Source organism: Patagioenas fasciata, chromosome 18 (assembly GCF_037038585.1).
Source record: "Patagioenas fasciata isolate bPatFas1 chromosome 18, bPatFas1.hap1, whole genome shotgun sequence".
Lineage (NCBI taxonomy): Eukaryota > Metazoa > Chordata > Aves > Columbiformes > Columbidae > Patagioenas > Patagioenas fasciata.
The window spans coordinates 968100-991731 of NC_092537.1; the positions used below are offsets into that span (position 1 = coordinate 968100).

The 23632-nt window shown below is 60.4% G+C and overlaps 1 protein-coding gene across 9 annotated transcripts in view; it reads left to right on the forward strand.

Moving 5' to 3' along the window:
• Positions 1-23632, forward strand: part of BAIAP2 (BAR/IMD domain containing adaptor protein 2) — a 40198-nt gene that overhangs the window by 14835 nt on the left and 1731 nt on the right. Inside the window, exons 4-15 of one of the 9 annotated variants that reach the window (XM_065852740.2) lie at positions 2958-3019; positions 3299-3370; positions 3679-3816; positions 14044-14196; positions 15501-15728; positions 16408-16609; positions 17041-17242; positions 17319-17387; positions 17505-17667; positions 17950-18048; positions 19398-19432; positions 21767-21864. In XM_065852740.2, coding sequence (XP_065708812.1) covers positions 2958-3019; positions 3299-3370; positions 3679-3816; positions 14044-14196; positions 15501-15728; positions 16408-16609; positions 17041-17242; positions 17319-17387; positions 17505-17667; positions 17950-18048; positions 19398-19432; positions 21767-21864 — 1521 coding nt within the window. Of the gene's footprint in view, positions 1-2957; positions 3020-3298; positions 3371-3678; positions 3817-14043; positions 14197-15500; positions 15729-16407; positions 16610-17040; positions 17243-17318; positions 17388-17504; positions 17668-17949; positions 18049-19397; positions 19433-19977; positions 20144-21766; position 23632 lie in introns of those variants that run through there. The other 8 variants (XM_065852739.2, XM_071816694.1, XM_065852736.2 and 5 more) reach the window with 8 other exon arrangements.

Sequence of the window (23632 nt, forward strand, 5' to 3'; positions counted from 1 at the left end):
GGTATCTGCCATCCGCACAACGCTGCGGATCCGCTCCCGAGCCAGGGTTTGAAATACTCAGGCTTTCTGACTACCGTGGTGTCTCTTGGTCACGGTTTAGCCTCTCCCCTGCTGCCACGCTGCGTTAGTCTGAGCGGTTTCAGGGCACAGCGTCTGTTAAAGTCTAACGAGGTCTGCAGCTCCTTGGCGGCCGCTCGTGGTGTGGCGGTGCCGGGGTGCGATGTGTGAACTCGCACGGCGCTGGAGCTGCTGTTTGGGGATTTAGTTCAAATCCTGCTGCCCTGCGTGAGCTCCCGGGACTGTGGAGGCCACGGGATGCCGGGAGCTGTTTCCTTGGGAGCTGGTGGGGCTGTAGGAGCGCGGGGAAGCTCCAGAGGCAGCTCTAGTGCTGCCGTGGAGTGCAGACAGCGCTGGCACCGTGGAGCAGCTGTGGGGGGCTGGCGGTGTCCCCTCCCCGGAATGGCGGTGTCCCCTCCCCGGAATGGCGGTGTCCCCTCCCCAGAATGGCAGTGTCTCTTCGAGGGGCTGGCGGTGTCCCCCGGCGGGGCGGCACACGGAGCAGCCCATGGCAGGGCCGCCGTGCGGTGGGTTCGGCTCCGCGCCGCTGCCCGCTTTGATGTGGGGCAGCAACGCCCCACGCTCCCGCTGCGATAAGAGCCGGGGAGTGGCGGCGGAGGAGAAAGTCTGAACAAAAAGATGCGTATCTGGCGGGAGGGGCACAGGAGCCCCTCCTGGGAGCGGGGCCGTGCCCGGGTGAGGAACGCGGTGCAGCAGAGCCGGGTTGTCCCGATGCCAGGGGCTGGGTGTACCCAGTGCTGGATTTGGGGTTATGTGCATTATTTCTGAGCTCCCCAGCCGCTGCTCTGGGGTGCATTGGGAGCTCAGCAGCACTGGGCCAGCCCTGCACCAGCTTTCTGAGCCGGGATTTCCACTCGGACCAAAGGGAAGTGAAAAGGAGAGGGGGTGGTGTGAGCTTTGGGCATACTAAGCGGGCCATGCTTGCACTGATATACTCTTGAAAAAGCAATCTGGGCTGAGCGCCGGCATTGCGTCATTGCCTCCTTGCAGTGGGAATTCGTGCACTTCCCATGATTGAACCGTCGCAGCCCAACCGGAGAGCAATTTCCTGGCGGTCTCGTGGTGGTGACCCCGTGCCCGGACCTCGCTGCTCATGCATGAAGCTCTTCACCGCAGACCTGTGGGATTACTGCTGGGGGCTGCTCCGCTTTGCCCGGCCCCTGGCAGGGCGGCTGGCAAAGTCACAACCGGCTCGGTGGCTGCGGAAATCTTGGCACGTGGTTTCCTCCCAGCGAAGGAGCAGAGCGCAGCCGCGCCGCCCCGCCACCTCCTCCGTTTGGGGGATACTTTGCACATCGCTGCTCTCTCCATGAGCCAGCTTGGGGATATGGGGGGACAGTGGCCCTGGTGCCATTCAGTGCTGGCCAAGCGGTGCTGCAACCGGTTCTGTTCCTGCATTGACCCCTGGTGCTTGCCAAGGACAAAAAGGGATCAGATATTAATGTTTGCAGGAGGTTTTGAGACACCGTGTACCGTGCAAAGTATGAATTGCTTCAGCCACAGGAGCAAAGCACCATTGGGCCGGGTCGTTCCCGGTCGGCTGGCGGTGTTGACACTTGCTGGCTATGGCGCCCGAGCACGTGGTGAACCGGGGACAGGCTGAGCTGGAGCAGGACAGGAGTGAGCAGCCCTGCATGGAGACAAACCTGGGCTCTGTGTGTCCCAGGGAAGGGGGACCCACCGTGGGGTGGATTAGGGCTCTGGCTGCTCATCCCCATGTCGCCAGGGGGCTCATCCCTGCCCGGAGCTGCCACCTGCACCTTCAACAGCCCCAGGAGTATTGCGCCATCTCCCGCACGTTGTCCTGGGGGCCCAGGCCTGGTGTCCCCTTCCCATTGCATTTCCCATCCCTGAGCTTGCTGTCCTCTCCTTTGAAACTCCAGATGTGTTTTTATGGGCTGCACGTTTGGGGCTTTGAGTTATGCCAGGTGCTGTGCAGCTTGTTCTGGGATGGCATGTGGGATGCTGCTTCCCTTTGGGTGCTGAGGTCTCCCAGCCTCCGCCGGCTGAGGCCAGGGCAGCTGAGGGACATGGCTCGTGGCTTTCGGTTTACAAATAGCTCCTGCAGCCCAGAAGCCTCCTGGGAAGCTGCGACTCACCACGCTGGAAGTAAAATATTCCTAACTCAGCCCTTACAAACAGCTGATGGAGCTCAGCTCTTCCTGAGATGGTGCTTTTGGTCCAGCAACAGCACCGACGCCTCTCCTGAAGGATGCTCCCGTGTGCGTCTGGCTCCGGCGCTGGGGGTTTGCTGAGGCAGGACACGGCCCTTCCTCCCGGGAAACACGCAGTGGGTGTGGGACGTGGTTGAACTCTGCGTTTGAAAGGAAGAATTAAAGGAAGAGGCAAAGAGGAGCTGCGATGCCTCGGCCTTGGCTGCGGGCAGCGGTTTGTTGGTGGGGCTGACCCGCGGTGTTTGCAGCAGCCCTGAGCGCAGCTCTGCCCTTGCTGCCCGTGCGTGGCTCGGCTGCCCAGGCTGAACAGGTCTGGTGGTTTTGAGGCGAATCTCAGCCTAGGGCTTAAACCTGTTTGCAGCTCCGTGACCTGGACTGAGTCCCAGCGCTGTCTTTCGCTGTCCCGCTGCTGGGGACAGGGGCACAGGTGCTGTATTGGGCTTTGGGTTGTGCTCACAGCTGGGAGAGCATTGGCCGAAGCTCCTGGCCATAATGGAGCTGTTTAAATACCCATCTCAGTTATTAGTGCAGCATCTCTCATCTTCACCTGCTCCTTCAGTATCTGGACTGTGAATCGGGTACCCCAGGAGCACCCATGCATCCAGCTGCAGACCCTCCATGTGAGCAGGGTGCTGCCTGCCCCGCCCCCGGGGTGTCACCCCAGGACTGATGCCTCAGGCCCCTCACCCTGTCCTGTCTTTGCAGGCGACGTGCTCTTCCAGATGGCAGAAGTCCACCGGCAGATCCAGAACCAGCTGGAGGAGATGGTGAGTCCAGCCCAGCCGTGGCGCAGGCGCTGCCGGGCTCCCAGCCGGACACAGCGGTTTCCCACTTCTTGTCCAGGCAGCACCAACCCCTCTGAAGTGGATTTGCTGAGCTGGGAAGGGTCTGGTCTGCTTGGGCGACTGCTTCTGCATTGCTGGGTCCCTCTCTGCGCGTCCGTCTGTCCCTCTCTGCCATCAGCTCTGTCCGTGCAGCCCCTCTCCCCGCCTGCCCCACACAGGCTTTGCCAGCCCTCACCAAGAAACTGTTTTCTCTTTCTGCAGCTCAAGTCCTTCCACAACGAGCTCCTGACGCAGCTGGAGCAGAAGGTGGAGCTGGACTCCCGGTACCTGAGTGTGAGTTATGGACTTGTCCGCAGTACAAGCATTGGCTCCGATGTCCCTGTGGTTCGTGTTCCTGCTGCTCCCCCCTCGCCCATCTCCCTGCTTGGGGACGCTTGTGCCCCTGGTTACAGATGGGTCCCCGGCCGTCACACACGTCACCGCACACAGAACAGCATTTCCCCAGTGTCAGACTGTTCCCATCCCTGCTTGCTCTCTGGGCCATGGGGATCCTGCATCTCCCAACAGCCGACCCCCGCAGCGGGTGCTGAGACCAAGGCAAGGGTCTGACTGTGCTCAGCGCTTTCTCCTGTCGCATCCAGGCTGCGCTGAAAAAATACCAGACGGAGCAAAGGAGCAAGGGGGACTCGCTCGACAAGTGCCAGGCAGAGCTGAAGAAACTTCGGAAGAAGAGCCAAGGCAGCAAAAACCCCCAGAAGTACTCGGACAAGGAGCTGCAGGTAGGAGCTGGGGGCGGTGACCGTCCCGTGGCCGTGCCGGGCGACGGGTGCTTGGTACCGCGTGCTGGACACAGCCCGGCTCTCAGGAGCGTTTCCATCGGGGTTTGCTGTTCGCTTAGCGGCATCAGGGCGGTGTGGGGCAATGGGAGGCGTGGATGGGGAGGGGGTGACAGCCTGTGATGGGCGCGGGGTCTGTGATGGGCGCGGGGTCTGTGATGGGCACGGGGTCTGTGATGGGCGCGGGGTCTCATGGCCGCCCTGGGGAGCTGAGGCAGGTGTTGTGCGGGGTGGTGCGGTGGTGACCAACCCTGCGCTGTCCCCTGTTCCCAGTCCTTTGGGGATTTTTTGGCTTGATGAATGAACCCCAAAAGACCACTAATTTCTGTTGTGCCAGATCAGTCTTCTTCTGGATGGTGTATTGCTTAAATATTTGCTGTGCCTGCTGCCGGGACGCCCCTTCCCCCCGCCTGCGGGGGCGGCACGGGCCGGGGGCGGCCGTGGTGAATCACTGCGGTGTGATCATGGGGGGGTTGCTCACCGACCATGTGCCAGTTGCTAATTGGGTCCCGGCTGTGCAGGGCTGGGGTCCCCTATGGCACCCCGGGGCGGTTTGTGCTTGGGGTGGGCACGTGTGAGAGGTTGGGGTGTTGGGTTCCCCGAGGGGGCAGCTGGGGGCTGCGGCACCGGGGTTACTGAGGCGTTTGCAGCAGGAGTTCGTGTCTGCTAGAGTTTGTGACCTTTGGTTCGAGCTTTGCCTGGGGTGCAGCTGAACGCGGCAAATTTTAATGAGAGACTGATGCACCAACCTGCAATCCTGCTCTGGCTGAGGGTGCTCCTGCTGCCACTCGCATTGCAGCACAAGTAGTACCTTGAAAAGGGGCTGATGAACCCAGAAGCCAGAAATTACCTGCTATTGTCTCTGGGGCATGAGAGGTTGTGTCGTGTTGGGACCAGGCTCTGTCACTTTGGAAGCCACAGGCCGGCGATGTGTCCGAATGACCCCGCTCTGCTGGAAGGGAACCTCTGTCGATGGCGCTTCCCCCGCCGGGGCTGCACACAGGCGGCGTTTACAGCGATCGGCAGAGGTGCTGTGGGGCTTGTGCTGGGGAAATGACATTCTTAATTGCACTAAGAATGGGTAAATCAGTCATTTCTCGGTGGTGTGAATCAGAGTAAGCACTGAAGGAGAAAAACCCGCCTGCAGTCACCCAGCGTGCCCTGGTGCGCAGGTCCGGTGCTGAGCTCGGGCTGAGTGGCGGCACATGGGTGTCCTGCTGGCGCCTCCGCGGAGCCGAGCAGCCTCAACCGCTTCTGCCAGCAGCCCTTGCTCCGAGATTCCTGCTGAGCCGGAGCAGACCTGTTAGGTAACGAGAGAAACCCGGATCAAACCTGCTTTGATATTCCCCCACCTGCAAAATCTGCTGATAGGGACAACAGAGCAAAGTTGCTGCCGGAGCCCCCTCTCCTGCCTCTCCCCCGCCCCGGGCTGCTGCGCCGGGATCCCCGTCCACCCCCGCGGGCGGAGGAGAAAACCCATCCCAGCCATGGTTTGGTGCTGCTGCTGTGATGTGGCGGGGATGGGATAGTCCTGTTAGCACGGGCAGGGAAACGGGATCAGCCTTTGATGCTCTTAATCTTCCAGCAGTAAGCAGTTAGGAAGCGCTTATCTCTGAAAAAGCCTTATGATGGCTTTTGAGCTTAAAGAGCTGTGAGACTCCTCGCTGCTCTTTTCCCACCAGATCAAAATGCAAAGTTAAATTGCTGAATTCAGCCAAGAGGGCGCTTTTCCCTCTGCTCTCTGCTGGCTGCAGTGCTGGCATTTCCTTTCTACACAAGAAGAGGGTATTTGGGGCCACTCTTGATCCTGTTCTTACCTTTGCCTGGGCAGTGGAGAGGGGCATTGCTGTAAGGGTGGGCCCAGCCTGGAGCTGCCTGGCTGTTGGGACTGGCTTAGTGAAACTGGGCTTAGTGAACCAGGGGCATCTGCAGAGCTCCTGGTGTTGTGCCGTGGGGCTTTGCTCGACGATAATCTTTCTCAACTGCCTTAAAAGAGAGAACCACCAGATCACCCTGGGGAGCTGCTGCATATGGTTCGGTTTGTTCAGCTGGCCCAAAGCCACCTCTGCGGTGGCTTGTAAAACGCCGGTGGCCTCCATGGAGGCTGCTGGAGGCACCTTGTGATGCTTGTGGGGAGCTGAAGCCTTCATCAGGCTGGTGCCTGGGGACCACAGACCGATCAGACCGCGGCGGGATGAGCTCTTCTGACGGGCTGCTCAGGTTGCTGTCTCCTCGTGGGAGAAGGTGCTGCTGTTAGAGATGTCCTGGTAGCTCCATCAGTCGTCTCCTTCAATAAAGCAATAACATCTGACTCTTCTTTTGAAGACTCATCCACTTAAGCTACCGTAGCAGTCAGCAGACAGGAGTCTGGTGCTCTGTCATCATCTCTCTTTGTATTTAATGCTGTGGGAAGCAGAATTGGTCCTTTCTGCCTTTTCACCACTTGTTGAGTGACCACATCTTGTCATCGCCTACCGGTGAGGTGGGTGGCGAGCGAGCGCGGGGGCTCCTCCTGGAGCATCGTCTTGTTCTGCTGAGCCGAGAGGAGATTTGGGGCTGTTCAGGCTCTGGTTTGCCAGGAGGCACAGGGACCCCCTCACCTGGGCCAGGGACCAGCAGGGCTTGGGCCCCACAGTTTGCTAGACTGATCAGGAAGCCCAGTAAATCAGCCCAAACATCTCACCCATGACTCTTCAAATTCAGATTCTTCCCCTTGATAAAGCAGAAATAAATGCTGATATTCAACAGGCACTGCACATGACTAATTATCTTGTGGCTGGTGAGCAGCAGCTTCAGGAGCCTGGGGGCTGAGGAGCTGTGCTGGGGTGCTCAGGGATGCTGTGCTGGGGACCAGGCAGCGCTGGGGTGCTCAGGGATGCTGTGCTGGGGATCAGGCAGCGCTGGGGTGCTCAGGGATGCTGTGCTGGGGATCAGGCAGCGCTGGGGTGCTCAGGGATGCTGTGCTGGGGACCAGGCAGCGCTGGGGTGCTCAGGGATGCTGTGCTGGGGATCAGGCAGCGCTGGGGTGCTCAGGGATGCTGTGCTGGGGATCAGGCAGCGCTGGGGTGCTCAGGGATGCTGTGCTGGGGATCAGGCAGCGCTGGGGTGCTCAGGGATGCTATGCTGGGGATCAGGCAGCGCTGGGGTGCTCAGGGATGCTGTGCTGGGGACCAGGCAGCGCTGGGGTGCTCAGGGATGCTGTGCTGGGGACCAGGGAGCGCTGGGGTGCTCAGGGATGCTATGCTGGGGATCAGGCAGCGCTGGGGTGCTCAGGGATGCTCAGGCTGCTCCGGAGCCGCATTGGCCGTGTGTCACGTAGAGGGAGCTGATCCAGGGCTGTCTGCAAGCCCCACGTCACCTGACCACTGTCTCTGGTGCTTGTTTTGTGGAGTTTAAGAGGTGAGGATGGGCATCGCAGGATTAAAATGGTTGAGGATTTAAAACACCTTGTGGTTTGCAATAAAGACAACTCAACGTAACTTAAAAGCGGCTCAAGGTGCAATTAGGCTGCAGGAGTGATTTTTCCATCTCCAGAGCTTTCTCTGTCATGGTCAAGAGAGATGCTGAATGTCACAATAAAACCAGGCTTTTATTCCTTGTGAATCAGCCCAGAGCGTTTGTTGTACGTGAGGAGTGAAGCTGAGCCAGCAGCTGCCTGGGTGTCTCATCTTGGCCATGTAGCTGCTGAGACTTCTTTTGACCTGTGGTGAAAACCGGGAGAATAAACCAATTCCATTCACTTCATGTCTCTTATGAAGAAGAATGAGAACAATATTAAGATTAAACAATAACCAAGGAAGCTAAACTGCTTTAATTTCGTTAAACACTGGTTATGATCAAGCCATGAAATCAAGGTCACGATGGGTTTAGGACCTTGATTGAATCAGCAGCTCCACAATGAAGTTATGTTGGTTCAAACTGTTTATCAAATCATATTAGTGCTACAGGCAATTGGATTTCTCCTTTGGGTTGGGACGAAACCCACTGTAATTCACCCTAAACAGCGAAGCGGCCGTGACTCCGGGGGGCAGGGGGCTCCCTGCTCCCCCAGCCCCTCCAAACCAGGCTTTGCTGAGCCGAGGTGATGGGCTGCGGAGGCTGAGCTCAGGTCCTGCCCAGAGGTGGCTCCTGCTTGTCCACACCTACACCTATGGGTATATTTTAAGTATTAAATACCTCTGTGCCAAATAACTGGGAGGGGGTTTATAAACTTTTGTAATTGAAACCTCATTTTGATATTCCCATCAGGAGAAATAATTTTAGGTATAGGTCAAGAAGCTCTAACTGGTAAGGAGTTTGCACAAACCAGGCTACAAGGGCTTATGTGAAAGTCAAATAGGGAAGAATTATGTAAAGGCTCCATGGCTGCAGGTGACTCTCCAGGTTTTATCGTGCTTGAAGCTGGGAGTCCAAACCACCAAATCCCGTGCAGGGAGGGGAAGTGCCTGTGAAACACTTGGTGGGAGACGCAGCGGGTTGGGGCTGAGCTGCTCCGGCCGTGGGCAGCGTCCGAGGGTCCTGCGTGACGTGGGCAGGTGGGGACTGAACGGATCCCGGCTCGGGAAGTGCCATCCCGGGCGTCCACGTAGCTCCGTGGTGCTACCTGCTCGTGTCTGGGACCCTCCTGAGGGGCTCATCCCCACGGGATCTTTTGCCTCTGTTACGATCAGCTGTGACCTCAGGGGCTGGTGGTGTTGGTCCCTCTCACCGTGGGGCTGCAGCGCTGAGCGTCCGGGGAGGCTTTGGGTGCTCGTGGGGCTCCAGCGCTGGCCCTGCTCTCCAGACACGGGGCTGCAAGAGCCACGCGCTGAAGCGGCTTTTTCAGACTTTGTGGGCTACGGGTACTTGTGAAAGAGTCAGCGCAGAGAGGAGGGGGCTCCGTGTCCCCATGAGCGGCTGTGGCCAGGGAGGGGGGTTTGCCACGGCCGGCAGCGTTCCTGCCATCTCGGGTGGGCTGCAGGCTCCGGCGCACAGTGTGGCTCCCTGGAACCGGCTCTAGCAATCTATAAGCAGCTGCTGCGAATATGCAAAATGAAATTGTGAACTTCTTTTTCTCTGGGCTGAGATGCCTCAAACGACTCCTGCAGAGCTGGGCTGTGGGCGCCCGTGCCTGCGGGTCAGGGCCGCGTCTGGCGAGTGTTTGGTACCAAACCTTGTGCACTGAGCTGTGGATCTGAGGTGTCTCCGTGTTGAGGGAACGTTTTTAAGCGGCTGATTGTGAAACCCCCGCACAGCGGCTGGAGAAGGCGCTTGCCTGCTGGTTTGCTCTCTGTGAATTTTATGTAATGTCACATGTGTGCGTGGATGGTGCCGCACGGGAGCGGTGGAAGGATGAGGCTGATGCTCCGACGAACAGATGTGTGATACAGGGAATGTAATGAGGGTAGACAGCCCTTCTTGGGGGCCAGGGCAGCTGTCAGGGTTGTGCTCCCAGGGATCTGCTATGCACATTATTTCACCTTTGGCAACCATCAGCGCAGCGGTGTCTGTGGTGCTGCAGAGGAGGTTTGGTCGCGGGTGATGGAGCTGGTGGGCGGCGCAGCGGGGGCCGCCGTGAAAACCCCTTTCTGGGCTGGAGCTGCTGTGCAGGGCAGGGGCCGCTTGTCATCTCCTGGGAAGGTGCTGGGCTCCGTGTGCCCGTGCACCAGATGCACAGAACCACCCGACAACGGGTGCTGCAGGGACGTCTGTGGCTCTGCGGGTGCTCTGTCCTTGCGGTGAAACGTCTCGGCTCCCGTGGTGACACTCCATGGGTGTTCTCCACCACGGGAGCGGGTTCGGTTTGTTGCTTTATTTGCCGTACTGCGAGAGGTTGAGCCACCTCGGGGCCGCGGCTGAGCCGTGCTCTGCTGGGAGCTGCTGCCGACGGCTCCGCGTGGCACCGCTGCGTGTGCCCCAAGAAACCCTGCACCCGCAGGGAGCTGCGAGGGACGGCGTCTCCCAGGCCCCACCAGCTCTGGGGAAGCAGCGAGCTCTGGGAGCGAGGAAGAGCTGTCCCCTCGCCCGGGATCGGAGGGGTGAGCATCCCCAAGCTGCTGTTTGCCTCAGCTGGGCTGTCTGAGCCCTGGCGGAGTCTGAGCTGGTTTTCCTTCAGACTGTGCCACAGCTTAGATGCTCTTTCTCTGTTAATCAGCCTAACTCTTTCTTATTTTATCCCATTACTTTCTAATTATTCCCCCTTCGGCTCCCTAAATAAATCCTCCCTCTCCTGCTCAGTCCTTCCAGGTATCTCAGCCGGCCCACCGGCCGGCGCAGCTCAGGTCCCTGCCCTCCCTGTCCTCTGTCCCCCGTCCCCGCTGCTCTGTGCTCCCGACGCTTGCAGCCCTGTAATGCTGATTTCTGCAGTTGTACTGGGTGCATGAGCATTGGCGCTGCCCTTGGCTCACATTCCTCGCTGTTTTGCACGTTCTTGGCTTGGATAGAACGATTCGAACTCATTTTTTTCCGGTAAGGACGGGGAATTATCAAAGGCTTGGCTGCAGTTCAGTGACGACGTTGCTGTTTCACCTGCACTAGCGATGCTGATGGCAGCGTGTGCTTGAAAAGAGCTCCAGTCTCGATGTTTCTCGGGTGCTTTTGATCTCGGCACTCGGCTGCTGCCAGCTCCGGCGGGCGCTGGGGGGCCAGCGTGGGCGGCGGGACCCGCGTGTGCCCTGGCTTTTCTGGGCCGGGGATGGCAGCGGCTGCTTCACTGGGGACTTTGCAGCATCTTGTTTCTTCTTTCATGTTTTCTTGTTCCTAATTTGCCTGTTGGAGTGGCTCGGGCGCCTTCTGACCGGAGCCCTGCTGGGCCAGCGTGGCCAGGCTTTGCTCCCCTGGCATTTGCCAAATTGGAGGTCCCTGGCTGGGCCACCCCTGGGGGTCTCCCCGGGCTCCCCCGGGATGCTGCTCCACCCCGAGCCGTGGCAGCATCTTAAACCAAACCTTCCCCTGCCGCCGCGTGCCGACATCGCTAATTAGGTCAGTGGCTCCCGATGACTTGGCAGTGGATGCACTTGGGAGGTGGGGGGGGCACGGGGGAGTTATTTGAGGTCTCTCCAACCTAGAAACCCAGAAAAGGTTTCTGGAGCTGTGGGGTGGCTCCGGCACAAGCTCCGCCTTTGGCAGGGCCACAACCACCTCGATCACCACTCTGGCTGGACCCTGCCCCCTCGGGCGCTCTGGTCACAAATGGGGGCCTTTTCCTTCCTTTAAGCCAGGATTTTTATTTAGATGATGCTTAAAATATGGATGTGAAGCTACAGCCTGAATCAGGCTCTGAACTGAAAATGCATCGCTTGGGCGGTCTGTGCATGTTGGGAGCTCTGGAGATGGTGCTCCCGAGCCTGAGCATGGCGGGGCCAGCGGGGGCCCCTTCCCTGGCCCTTCTGCCGCTGTCAGGTCGCAGCAAGCTGAGAAGTGCGTTTGGCTGGGGTTCCAGATGCAGGAGAGCTGCAGGACCCCCCTCCATCCCCAGGGAGAGGAGACTGAGCGGCAGCCCTGAGCCCGCTGCTCTGGGCTCCACTCGCTGCTCAAGGATGCTGCTCCTTGACCTAAAGCAGCCAGATCCGCCATCCTGGTCTGTGCGTTGCTTTTGTTCCTGTGCGTCCAGCACGGTTAGCAAGGTTTTTATTTCAGTTGTCTTTCCGTGTGTTATTTGAATGTACGTAGTTTTCGGTTTGGATTTGCTCAAAATGACAATCTAGTGAACAAGAAGCGTTGCTCGCCATTTTGTAATGTAACAGCGTGTAAAAATCAAGGCTCTGAATAAATCAATGGCACATCAGGCATATTTACATAAAGTACATAAAGTGCTGAGAACACTAAATTTAGAGCATGGCTCCCTGCTTGCAAATCGACATGTTCTAACTGGCTGCAGCCATTAAGGCAAGCCTTTCTTTAGTGAGATAATTAAAAGTGTACTTGCAAAACAAGATGGAAACCGGGGATATAAATAAAGCTTTAACTTGGGTATTTAAATCAGGAATAAAACTGAAAACGTAACATTGCTCAGATAAGGAGGAATTGTCCCCCTGTTGCAGCGGAGTCGCCCACCCGCCGTCCCTGGGCCGTGGCAGCGTCGTACGGGGAGCCCTGGGCTGTGTTGGGATGGTCCTTGTGCTGCTGAGCCACAGCAGCAGGGATGGGCTCATTGCACTCCTCATTGCTCCTTCTCGATGGCCCAGTGTGGAACTTCGGCAGGATGAGTTTCAGGTGTTGGGGTCTGCGCTTGCTCCTGCTGCTCCGGGTGCTGGCGTGGTTGTGGTTCCTTCCAGAACCGCGGCTCCGCAGGCGCGGGAGCATCGTCCCAATGCTTCACTCGGGAGAGGAGGGAAGGGAACTTATTTGGGAGCTGCCTGTGGTGCAGGCGCGTGGGGCCAGCAGGGCTCGGTGACCCCGGGTGTCACAGGGCTGCGATGGAGGGGCCAGGGTGCCGGAGCATCCTTCCCTCCCAGCGCCCCGTCCTCGCTGCCAGGCTGGTGCCTCTGGGCTCCGTCCTGGTGCTGTTCCCAGGGCTAAGAATACCCAGGAGGAGGTGGCACCATCGGCAGCGCCCCCGTCCGAGCCCGCTCCAGAGGGTGCTTCGCTATGCGTTCCACGCCGAGCGTGTCCTCCCACGCCGCCCGCTCCTGCGCGCTGTCCCGGCGTGTGCCCGGGGCTGCCGCCTCCTCCTGGCACCGCGCTGGCCCTGGCACCTCCATGCGGCTGCTGGCACAGCCCGGCTGCTGCCGGCATCCTGCGGCCAGCTCCGGTCCAGCTCTGCTCTCCCCACAGCTTCACTTGGGGTCCATGGAAATGCCCCCGTTATTTCTGCTTCTACACCCAGCGGTGTCAGCTCGGTTACCTTCCTTTATTTCCGTTCCCAAACACAGGCGTCTGCGCTGGTTTCCTCATCTGGGGGAAAAGCAATTCTCCTTGGAAACTGGGTTTTTACCAATTTCTCACCCCTTTTCCCCACCTGTTGGTGCCTGTGGGGAGACTCAGAACCCGCTGGGTCGTGCCCAGCTCTGCAGGGTTTGCTCTCAGGGAGGATGCTCTGGGCAGGCTGGGAGCAGTGGGAGCTCCAGCTCTGATATAAGTCCCCTTTGAAGTCGGGGATGTCACTTAATCTCACTGCTTTGTGGTTTGCTCCATTTTATGTGTCTGCTAATAAATATTGTAGCATGCTAAAAATAACTGTTAAACATGAAGAAAGAAGTAAAGCTACTTTGGGCCCTGAATTTCCAGTTTAATGCGCTTCTCAGGCTTTCTCAAACAGGTTTAGCAGTGCCGGGGCTGCGCGGTCAGTTGTGGCTTTTCGGGGTGGTGCTGCCATCCCAGGGCAGAGCTGGTGGCAGGAGGTGTCACAGGGCAGGACAGTGATGGGCAGGAGAGCTGCTGCTCTCAAGTGCCACATCAAGGGTGGAAGCTCCTTGCAGAGGATGAGAGAGGAGAAAGCCCCTGGTTTGGGGAGCTGGGGACATCTCTCACCCTCTGTGCTCGGGGATGCTGCTGGATGTGGCCAAGCATCAGCCCTGCAGCCCCAGGTGTTGCTCTGAATCCTCCCACCTGCCACGCTTGCGTTGCACAGGTCAGCCTGTGCCGCTTCCATGCCCATTCGGCGCTGGCAAAGCCCCGAGTGGTGCAGCTGAGCTGGCAGAGGTTCCGTTGGCAGAGCTGGAGCTGCTGCCAGATCAGGAGCTCTCACTGCTGCATCTGCAGCTCCTCGGGATGCACCGGCCGCCCCCCGTCCCCTCGCTGCTTGTGGCCGGCACCAGGGTGCTCCACGGGCTGGGTTCCTGGCGGGTTGTGCACCGCGGTGGCTGGGGGGGGAAGGGATGAGTGGGGGGCTGTGGGGGCCATTTGCAGCCCTGGGTGATGGGGAGGCCGCCGGTGCCGCGGCGCGGGCGCCCGTTTGGTGAGCGGGCGGCTGCTCACGGTGCAGCTCGTCCTGCCACCCGTGCGCGGCTGCCCACGCGCTGACTCAGCGCCTCTGCGTGGGGGCTCCGATGAGTAAGGGCGGGTTGGAGGGGCCGCGCAGGCACGTGTGGGCGTGTCCTGTGCTGGGGGGCCTCTGCAGGCACGGCCGCCCCGCCAGCCCCACGGCCGTGGTGCTGCCCCCTCTCCAGAGGATGCTGCAGCATCCCCTGCCCCGTGCACGGAGGCGCAGAGCAGCGATGGCAGCTGCCTCTCTGCTTCTTTCCCCTCCAGTACATTGAAGCCATCAGCAACAAGCAAGGCGAGCTGGAGAACTACGTCTCTGACGGCTACAAGACGGCTCTCACGGAAGAGCGGAGACGGTTCTGCTTCCTGGTAGAGAAACAGTGTGCGGTAGCCAAGAGCGCCATCACCTACCACGCCAAGGTGAGCTGGAGCCGCCGGGCTGCACCGGCACCAGGCGGATGCTCCTGTCCTGACCTGCTGCTGACAGATCAGGCTGAGATTCCAAAAGCTGCACCTGGCTCCCCCTGACCCCCACCTTAGCCCTGGCTTTAGCAAAGGCAAGGATTAAACCAGAGATTAAACTGCTGCTGCAAACCCCTCTTGCCTGCTCCCAGCAGCCTGTGGGGCTGGCGCTGCTGCCTTGCCAGCCGGGGAGCGCGGATCCCAGCGCTGGGCCCAAGCAGAATCATCTAGACAGGGGCTGGGAACGCCGGTGCTGCCCCCACAGCCTCGTGCTCCCGCTCTGGTTGTTCCCCGCCACCACCCCCCATCGCTCGCAGCACCCATCTGTCACCGCCACACTTGGCACTGGCAAGAAGGAGTTTGGATTAGTCAGCACTGTCCTCGCACTGCAGGATGGATCCACGTTTCGCATCTGTGAACCCCTCCTGTAGTGCGGAATGGGGAAAAAATCCACCCCCAGGAAGGGGGGTGAGCGGGCACAGGGTGCAGGCACCTGCTGTGGAACGGCAAAGCCAAAGACTTCTTGCAGCAGCACGTGGAGGGGGGTTTTACAGAAGGGATTTGCAGGTGGTTCGTCCAGAGCGGGGTGGGCGTACGTGCGATGTGGGCGCCCGGCCCGCACCAGCCCGGCAGCCGGCGTGGGCTGTGCCGGCTGAAAACGCCGTCCCGCTGCTGCCTGCGGCTCCGTGGGGGCTGCGAGCCGGTGGCCCATTGCAGGGAAACGCTCTGGGACTTGGAAATTGGCTTTAAGAGAGGCTGAGGAGTGAGCTCAGGGTAGTTTGGAACATTCCCTCCCTCGGCTGGTTGTGTGGTGGGATGCTCACTCACACAGTGTGGCTGTGTCACCTGAATAAGGGCACGCTGAGCCCACCTTCTCCCCCACCATGGCAGCCGGTGCTGCAGGTCCTGCCCGCGGGCAGGGAGCAGCAGGTTTAGCCCCAGGGCAGTGGGGCCGGAGGGAGATGAATTACCTTTTCCTTCCCTCCTTTCCATTTTTCATGGCACCTTCCTGGCTCAGCTGCTGTCAGAACCTGCAAGCAGCGAGTCCCTGTGTTTGATCAATCCCTGTGTTTGATCGGTCCCTGTGTTTGATCCGGTCCCTGTGTTTGATCCTCTCCCTGCCATGCACAGAAGAGCCTGTCAGTCCCGTGCCCAGGGTCAGCCCAGCTCCGGAGCCGCGCGGTGCTGCCTGGGGAGGGGTGCAGAGCTGGGGGGCTTTCCCGCAGCCCCGTGTCCTCATGCCTCGTTTCTCTGTGTTGCAGGGGAAGGAGATGCTGACGCAGAAGCTGCCGCTGTGGCAGCAATCCTGCTCGGATCCCAACAAGATCCCGGAGCGCGCCATCCAGCTGATGCAGCAGATGGCTGCCAGCAGCAACGGCACCATCATGCCGAGCCCTCTGTCTACATCCAAATCCAACCTCATCATCTCTGACCCCATCCCTGGTGCCAAACCTCTCCCTGTCCCCCCGGAGCTGGCACCTTTTGTAGGAGTAAGTATCCCCATGGTAGACATTGTGCTGCCCTTCTGAACAAAGCTGGAGGGACGAGCCCAAGCCGGTGTCACCGCCGTCTTCATCAAGTTGCCTTTTGATGGATGTCACTGCACAGGGGTGGGCAGCTCTGGGCACTTGCTGCCCTGGGATGCAGGAAGGAGCCTGGGTGGGATGGGCAGCCTGTCCCGTCCCATTCCATCCCGCCAGGGTTGCTGAGCTCTGGAGGGGCAGGGGCTGCAGCGGGTCCCAGGGGGGTTTGGGGAACCCGTGAGCTGGGCTCACCTGACCAGGCTGGTCCCAGTCAGGCTGGTCCCGGAGCTGTGAGGCTGAACTGAGCTACCCCAGCAACTGCAGGAGAAGGTGCTTGGAGTGACCCCTGGGATGAAAGACCTTTCAGAAAAGGAGTCCCCCTGATGTGGGGGCACGAGCTGCTCAGCAGAGCTCAGGGGGGATTTACCAGGTGCAAGGCAGCTTGGAGCAGTAAAATACCATTGAGAGGACCCCACTGCTCCCCCCAGAGCAGTTTGTCTCAGATGGGGAACTAAACCCAAGAGGCTGAAGCTCTGATCTGCTGTGAAGCACCTTCCCCGGGGCTGTGTCCTGCTGCGGGAGCTGTGCTGGGATGCCCTAATGAAGATGTTCCCCATCTGTCCCCCCTCCTCTCCTCTCTCCGTAGCGCATGTCGGCGCAGGAGGCCATGCCGGTGATGAACGGAGCCTCAGGCCCAGACAGCGATGGGTACAACCACTGGTCTGAGATGAAGTCAGCACAGCCCAAATCTTTATCTCCTCCCCAGCCTCAGAAGCAGCTGAGTGACTCTTACTCCAATACACTCCCAGTTCGCAAAAACGTGCCACCGAAAAACAGCTACGCGTCAGGTGAGGTTCTGTCCTGCCCGTCCAGCTGCCGGGGTGCTGGCTGTGCCAGTCGCTGGGTCCGGTGGTGGCTGCAGTGAGCACAGTGAGTGAGGATGCTGGTGGTGCTGGGACAGGGACCGGCCACATGGCCCTGGGGTCAGGGAATGAGCAGAGCCAGGGTCTGCTATGGGGTTTTGGGTGGATTTCAGCCAACAGACAGCACCTCCAGGAGGGAATTCTTGAGGGGTCTTGCGCAGGGAGGCTGCTCCCTTGGCTGTGGGTGATGCCAGGAGCAGTGGGCAGATCCTGCTCGTTAAGCTGCGAGTAGGATACTGAAGGTTTTATTGGCACCTGGGGAAGATAAGCAAGGTTAGGGACCTCTCCCTGCTTGTGCTGGGGTTTGGCCATGGGGTAAGGACTTGGGGCACTCATTGGTCTCTGTCTTCCACCAGCCGAAAACAAGACGCTGCCACGCTCCAGCTCCATGGCCGCAGGGCTTGAGAGGAACGGCAGGACGAGGGTGCAGGCCATTTTCTCGCACGCTGCCGGAGATAACAGCACCCTCCTGAGCTTCAAGGAGGGTGACCTGATCACGCTGCTGGTGCCGGAGGCCAGGGATGGCTGGCACTACGGAGAGAGCGAGAAAACAAAAATGTGAGTGCTGCGGCCGCTCCTGGATCCTCCCCAGACAGGTGTGGGTTTGGCTTCATTCCCTGCCTTTGCCTTCCAGGAGGGGCTGGTTTCCTTTCTCCTACACGCGGGTCCTCGACAGCGATGGCAGCGAGCGGGTCCACACAAGGTAGGAGCGTCACCCAGCCCCGCACCGGGGGGTCCCCTCCGAGGGTGCCGGGGCAGCTCGGGCGTCCCAGCGCAGGGTGGCTGGTGCTGACACCTCTGGTCTGCGTGTCCCCCCCAGCCTGCAGCAGGGGAAGAGCAGCAGCACGGGCAATCTGCTGGACAAGGACGACATCGCCCTCCCGCCGCCCGACTACGGCATGGGCTCCCAGGCCTTCCCGGCACAGGGCGGCAACACCTTCAAGCAGCGGCCGTACAGCGTGGCCGTGCCCGCCTTCTCCCAGGTGAGCCCGCGCCAGCGGGGGCTTCTCCCATGCCGGGGGGTTATTTTATAAATGGGAGGCGCTTGAGTAGAGCCCCGGGCAACGGTCACTGCTGGAGCCTGGCGCGTGGTGACCCAGCTGGCTGTGGCTCCCCCATCCTGCCCGTGGTTTTAAGTCAAGAGGATGAAATGCGGTTATAAATCAGAAGGATAAAACGTGTTAAAGCCCATCCTGAGTCCCGGCATGGCGTGGGCAGCGTGTGGGTGAGGAGGGCTGCTCTCCAACCTGTGTTCGTTGTTTTAGGACTACCTAATGCCCTATGGGTGTGCAATTAAAGACTATTCCAGTGGCCTCTGCCAACCGCCCTCCGCTCACTACAAGCCTTACACTAGGTCGACAGCTGTAAGTCCGAACGCACGCAATGTTTCCCTTGGGATTTACAGGCATTTGGCCGTTTTTGCCTGGTGACCCATGTGCCTTGCCCGGGTCCCCGTCTCCTGCCCAGCATCTCTCGTGGGGAGCAGGGCCGGGGATGGGGGAGACAGGAGAGCCGTGGGTGGGGAGGACCAGCTGGTTTGGCTCACCTGGGCAGAGCGGGCAAGGCACAGGGAGCGAATGGCACAAAACGGCACCGTAAACGCCCAAAGGACAACACTTGCTGACTCCGTGGGAGCCTCCCACCAGAAACGAGCTGTTCACAGGCAGCTGGAAGCGTTTTCTCTGGCACGTGCCAATTCAAGCCGGTGACGGTCTCTTGGGAACATGCAGGGCTGGGGCAGACCCGGCCAGGGCTGCCCCCTCCGGCAGTTTCCGAAACGAGCTCAGGGCCTCTCGGATAAGGAGTTGGGGAGGACGTGTGTGTGTAGGACATCAGCTTCACCCAGGATCTGCTGGCGCAATGGGGCTTTTCCGCCAGAAAGAGCCTGGTGGGCTGAGCCACGGTGGCTTCTGCGGAGCACTCGGATGTGCTGGCAGATGGGGAGAGGATGAGGAGGGGGAGAGAGTGATGTGGGAGAGAGGCAGCAGCTTCAGTCGGGGTCTGGTCCTCTCTGCGGCCCCACTTCTCACTGTTTGCCGGGTTTTCTCAGCAGGGTTTGTTGCTGGATTTGGGGTTTGGGGACAGTTCCTGGGACAGTGGGGACATGGGTCTCTGACCCCTGGTTGTGTGACCGTCTGGGGCCAGCATCTCCCATTCCTTCCTGGAGCGATCCCATGTACGTCACGGAGAGCAGAGCTGCTCTGTGGCCACGTCCCAGGACAGGTCCTTGCCCAGGGAGCGATGTCCTCAAGGGACGTCCTCTGAGCCCGTTCCCTTCCCCGCTGCAAAGGCCGTTCGGTACTGGCTGAAAGGAGAAAATAGTCCAAAACCCTGTGGGTTTCTGGTGGGAGTTAATACAGAGAAACACCTCTTTCCACTGAACATTTCACTGATGTCTCAGACTTGTTCGATCCCTTCCAAGCGCGTTGTATCTCGGCGGCAGCTGGAGCTCCGCGCCACGCGGGGCTGGCGGAGCAGAGCGGGGCTGTCCCGCTGCCGTCGGGCTCCGAAGAGAGCGGTGCCACTGTGCTCTCTGCTGTCTACATCCTGTTCAAATCATCTCCATACCTCCCTTTCCAAATGCATCGGCTCTTGACCCTGGAATCCCCAGGTCCTGATGCACTTTGGTCTGTTCGTGTGACCCTCCAGTGGCACCTGAACGGGCGCAGCCCCTGTCCCCCCCTTACCGTGCTTCCTCCCCTCCTCTCCGCAGGGTCTCGATGACTACGGGACGAGGTCCGTCAGCAGGTAAGACTGAACCTTCCTGTTGCGTTACCTGACAGTGAACTCTTGGTGTTAGCTCTGGGTGAAGCCCTGGGGCCGGGTCCCCAGGGGGGTCCCTGCGCGGCTCCCCGGGGGACAGGTGGTCGCTGGGATGGGGACAGGCGGTGGAGAACACGTTGCAGGTCTGGTCTGTGAGCACAAAGGGACCCAGCGTCTCCCGGGGACAGCCCCAGTGTTCGTGACTTGTACCCCACAGGGGATCGTGCTCCTCTGGACAGTGAAATGTCCCCAGGCTCCTCTCTAGGGACAGCGGGGCTGTGGAGAGTACGCGGGATCCTTCCCTGGCACCTTCTCCCACCCCGCGGCTCCTCCATCCCCATTCCCTGTGCCTTGAGGCCGCCCTGTCTCGCTCTCGGGGACAAACCCCAGGGCAGGGGTTGAGCTGGCGGCTCGGCGGGTGCTGGTGTCCCCGGGGTGCCATGCCGGGAGCCGTGCTCCTGGGCACGGTGCCGCTCGCGGCGCTGCAGCGTCCCGGCCCCCCCGGCAGTGTCCTGTGCTTTGTTCCGCAGCGGCAGCAGCAGTTTGGTATCCACGGTGTGAGGACACCTTGGCTCGTGGCGGCCCCTTGCTGCTTGGAAGAGCTTTCTGCTTCTTTTCCTCCCCTTTTATTTCTTTCCCCTTCGTTTCTCTTTCTCCACTCCTTTTGGATTTTAAACTCTTGTGATCTTCAAGGAAACCATGGTGCTTCTCCACCCCTCCCTGGTGTTCACAGTGCCCTTGTTTCTGAAGCCTTTTCAGAGCAGAACCTGCCGCTCGGTCTGTGCTCGCTCCCCAGCAGCCTGGATGCAGTTGACACTGTAGTGGGACCCGGTTTTTGTTCTCCCGTGTGAATGTTAGCGATGCACTGTCCCCCGGGCTGCACGCCGGCCACCTCGCGCCAGCCGGGACCAAACCTCCCCGACCGGCACAAATATGCATGGCCTCTGGTGTCCGTACTGTTACCCAGCATCCGGGCTGCCCGCGATGCCGCTCCCGCGGGGAAAGGGCTGCAGCCCCCGCGCCCCCGGCCCATCCGCTTCCACCCCCGCCCCGCGCGGGGCTCTGGGCGAAGCGGATGGCGCGGAGCTCCGCGGGGAAAGGGCTGGGGTCCCGCCGGCCGTGGGGCAGCCGGCAGCCCCCCGAGAAGGGTTACTCCTGCTTGTTTTATAAATATATATATATATATTTTTTTGTAGCAAGGTATTGTTACCTCACGTCAGCACTGGGGGCTGGTGCGGAGCTGTCTGAGGATGCGCTCGCATCCCTAAACCCGGCTTAAGCGAGGCAGTCCCGGCTCTGTGCCGGGGTCCAGCGCTCGGGGTCCCGCTCCCGCCGCCGAGCCCGCGGTGCCCGTGGCCGTCTCCACCGCAAAGCTGTCCACGCTTCCTTTTTCTGGTGTGATTTTTAAGACCTCTGACATTGCCTGTTTACCAGGACACTGCTGGCAATACAGACACACACACACGGACGAGATTTTTTGTTTTCTATACTCGCCCATGGGCATATTGTGACACGACCCTCCTGCACCGATGTCCGAATTTTGCTAAGGATTTTTAACCCAGGATATTTCATGCCGAAAGACTGAATGTAGAGGGGGGAAGAAATCCCCAGTCTAGCCAAGCCTGTATGGAGATTGTAAAGTGCTGAAAACCCTTTTTTAAAAGCCAGAGAGAAATGTGCCCTGTACTGAGTCATTGTTTGAATAAAAGTTTTATTTATTGCATTGAGCTGGGCCTCGGTGTCTTTTTCGGCTGCCATGCCTGTGTGCCGCCCATCCCGCCTGCATCGCCCACCGCACATTGCCATGCCAGCGGTTTTTTTGCCCCTTCTCCATCCCCTCGGCATTGGGCAGCCGGGGGAGCCCCTGCGTGCCTGCGCTTGGCCCCCCCAGGCTTTAAACAGCTTTGCTGAGCGGGAGCAGCTAAAACTGTTTAAAAGGGCCATGTGCATCCCCGGGATGCCGCTGCTTGCTGCATGCGGAGCCCACGGCCGCGCGTGGGGCTGGGAGCGCGGGCCGGCCGGCGGGGGGAAGGAAGCCGCCCCCTCCCTTCCGCAGCCCCCCCGTGCCCGCTCCGCTCCCCCCAGGTGGGAGCAGCCCCCGGCCGTGCCCTTCCTTCCCCTCCTCGCCGGGAGCGGCGGGCAGCACCAGCGACTCCATAAACATGACTTTTCCTCCTTTTTCTTCTCTTCTCCTGCTGCTTCCTGTGCGCGGAGGCGCTGCGGGCCGTGCAGCCGGCGGGCTCGGTGAGCTCTTGCGCCGGGGCGGCCGCCGGCCCTCGGCCCGGTTCCTCTCCTTAACCAAAACCTTCTTCCCGTCAGGGGCTCGCTGTGTCCCGGTGTCTCCAACCTGCCTTCTCTTTCCCTTGCAGCCCCGATGTTGAAGTGGCCAGGTTTTGAGGTGCCCCTGCCCGTAGTTAGTAAGTTGACGGTCTCGGGGGTCCGAGCCCTGGGTGTGCTGGCGCTGGGGCCGCGTGGGGACGGTGCCACCGCTCTGCTTCCCCCCTGCACCCGGCTGAGCGCGTCCCCTCCCTGGGTCACCGCTTGTCCCCACTCGGTGGCGGGAGGTCCCGGTCTCACCGCGCTGCACCCGCACGGCTCCTCGCTCCGGGGCCGCTGAGCTGCTGCTCCTGCTCTGCCGCGTCCCCGCTCCCCATAGCCATAACCCCATAACCAGTTCCCTTGTAGGTCTCCGGTGTCCACTGTCCCTCCAGCACCCAGTCGCCGCATCGCTGTCCCCAGTGCTGTCCCATGGGAGCAGAGCAGATCCACACTAACATCACATTTTTGAGCAGTTTCTTTTGCTTGTAGATGGCCCTGGGGATGCGTCTTGCCAACCTCCGTCCCGACCCCAGCTGTGCCCCCAGGGCAGACATGGAGGAGTCTCCCCAGGAGCCGAGAGCCCCTCGCTGCACGGCAGAGCCCGGGAGCCCCTGCCCGGTTTCTCTTTGATGTGTGAGCTGGTTTTCCCACGGCTGCCGGAGCTGCGGGTTCCCAGCGCAGCGGCTCTTCCCTGCCACAACAAAAACAGTTAAACAATAACCCCCGGTGACTCATCAAAGCAACCTGGCCTCTCCCTCCAGTCCTGCGAATCTATTTTGGCATCCTGGGAGGGGGTGGGGGAAGTGATCTAAGAATCTGCATTAATTAGGTGGGAAATTAATTAACCTATTTTTAAGCAAAAGCCAGTTGTCTTTTGAGGAAGGCAAAGCTGCACTTAGAGAGGTGAGAGACAGTGGGGAGTGGGGCCAGGGGAGGCAGCGAGGACCCTTCCCAGGGGGACTGAGCCCCTTCCCCTGCCCCACGGGAGGTGACCAGGGGTGTCCCAGAGCTGCTGGGGTCCAGGCAGAGGCAGCCGGTAACCACGGCTGCTCCTACCAGGGCTGAATGCCACCGTCACCTTTGTCTTGCCATTGCCTGGCTGCAGAGGAGAGGGTTTGAGCAGCCCTGGGGGGCGCAGGGGCTGCAGGGCTGTGCTGCGGGCCCCTTGGCCCCCGTGCCGGTGCAGGTTTGTCCCCGTGGCTGCTGGCACCCTCCTGCCCATAGCCGGCAAAGCATGGGGGCAGCGGGACGGTGCGGGGGACACCCCAGGTAGGTACCACCCGACCTGCACAGCTCCGGCTGTGGGATGTGGCAGCTCCTCGGGGAGCCGAGCTGTGCTCAGCCTCGTGTCCCGGCTGAGCTCCTGCTCAGCTGCTTGGCCAGGTGCTCTTCTCCCCGTCCTCTGCCTCGCCAACATTTGGCTTCTCCAAAGGTTTCCCAGCGGCACGGCACGGCACAGAGCTGCCAGCTCTGCTCCCGGCGGGGTGTCCCCACACAGCCCTGGGCAGCTGGGAGCCCCAACCCACTGCTCCCCCAGAGCAGCCTGGTGCAGAACGGGGGGTCTCAGGTGCTCCCATGTGGGGACGGGCACCTCTGACATCCAGCACTGCTCTAACTGGGAGAGAGCAGAGGAGCAAGGGGCAGCTCCAGCTCAGCCACTTCCCAAACACTGCTGGGCTGGGGCAGGGGACGGGGATGGGCTGGTGGCTCCGGGCTTGGGCTGGCGGGGCGTCCAGCGCAGCCCCTGTGCCCGGCACAGCCACTGCGACTGCAGCAACGGCTTTTTGGGGTCTCGCTGTGCCGGTGCCTCGTCCTCACAGGCCCTGCTGCCACCATCCCTCCTGCTAAACTCTGCCTTCCTCTGTC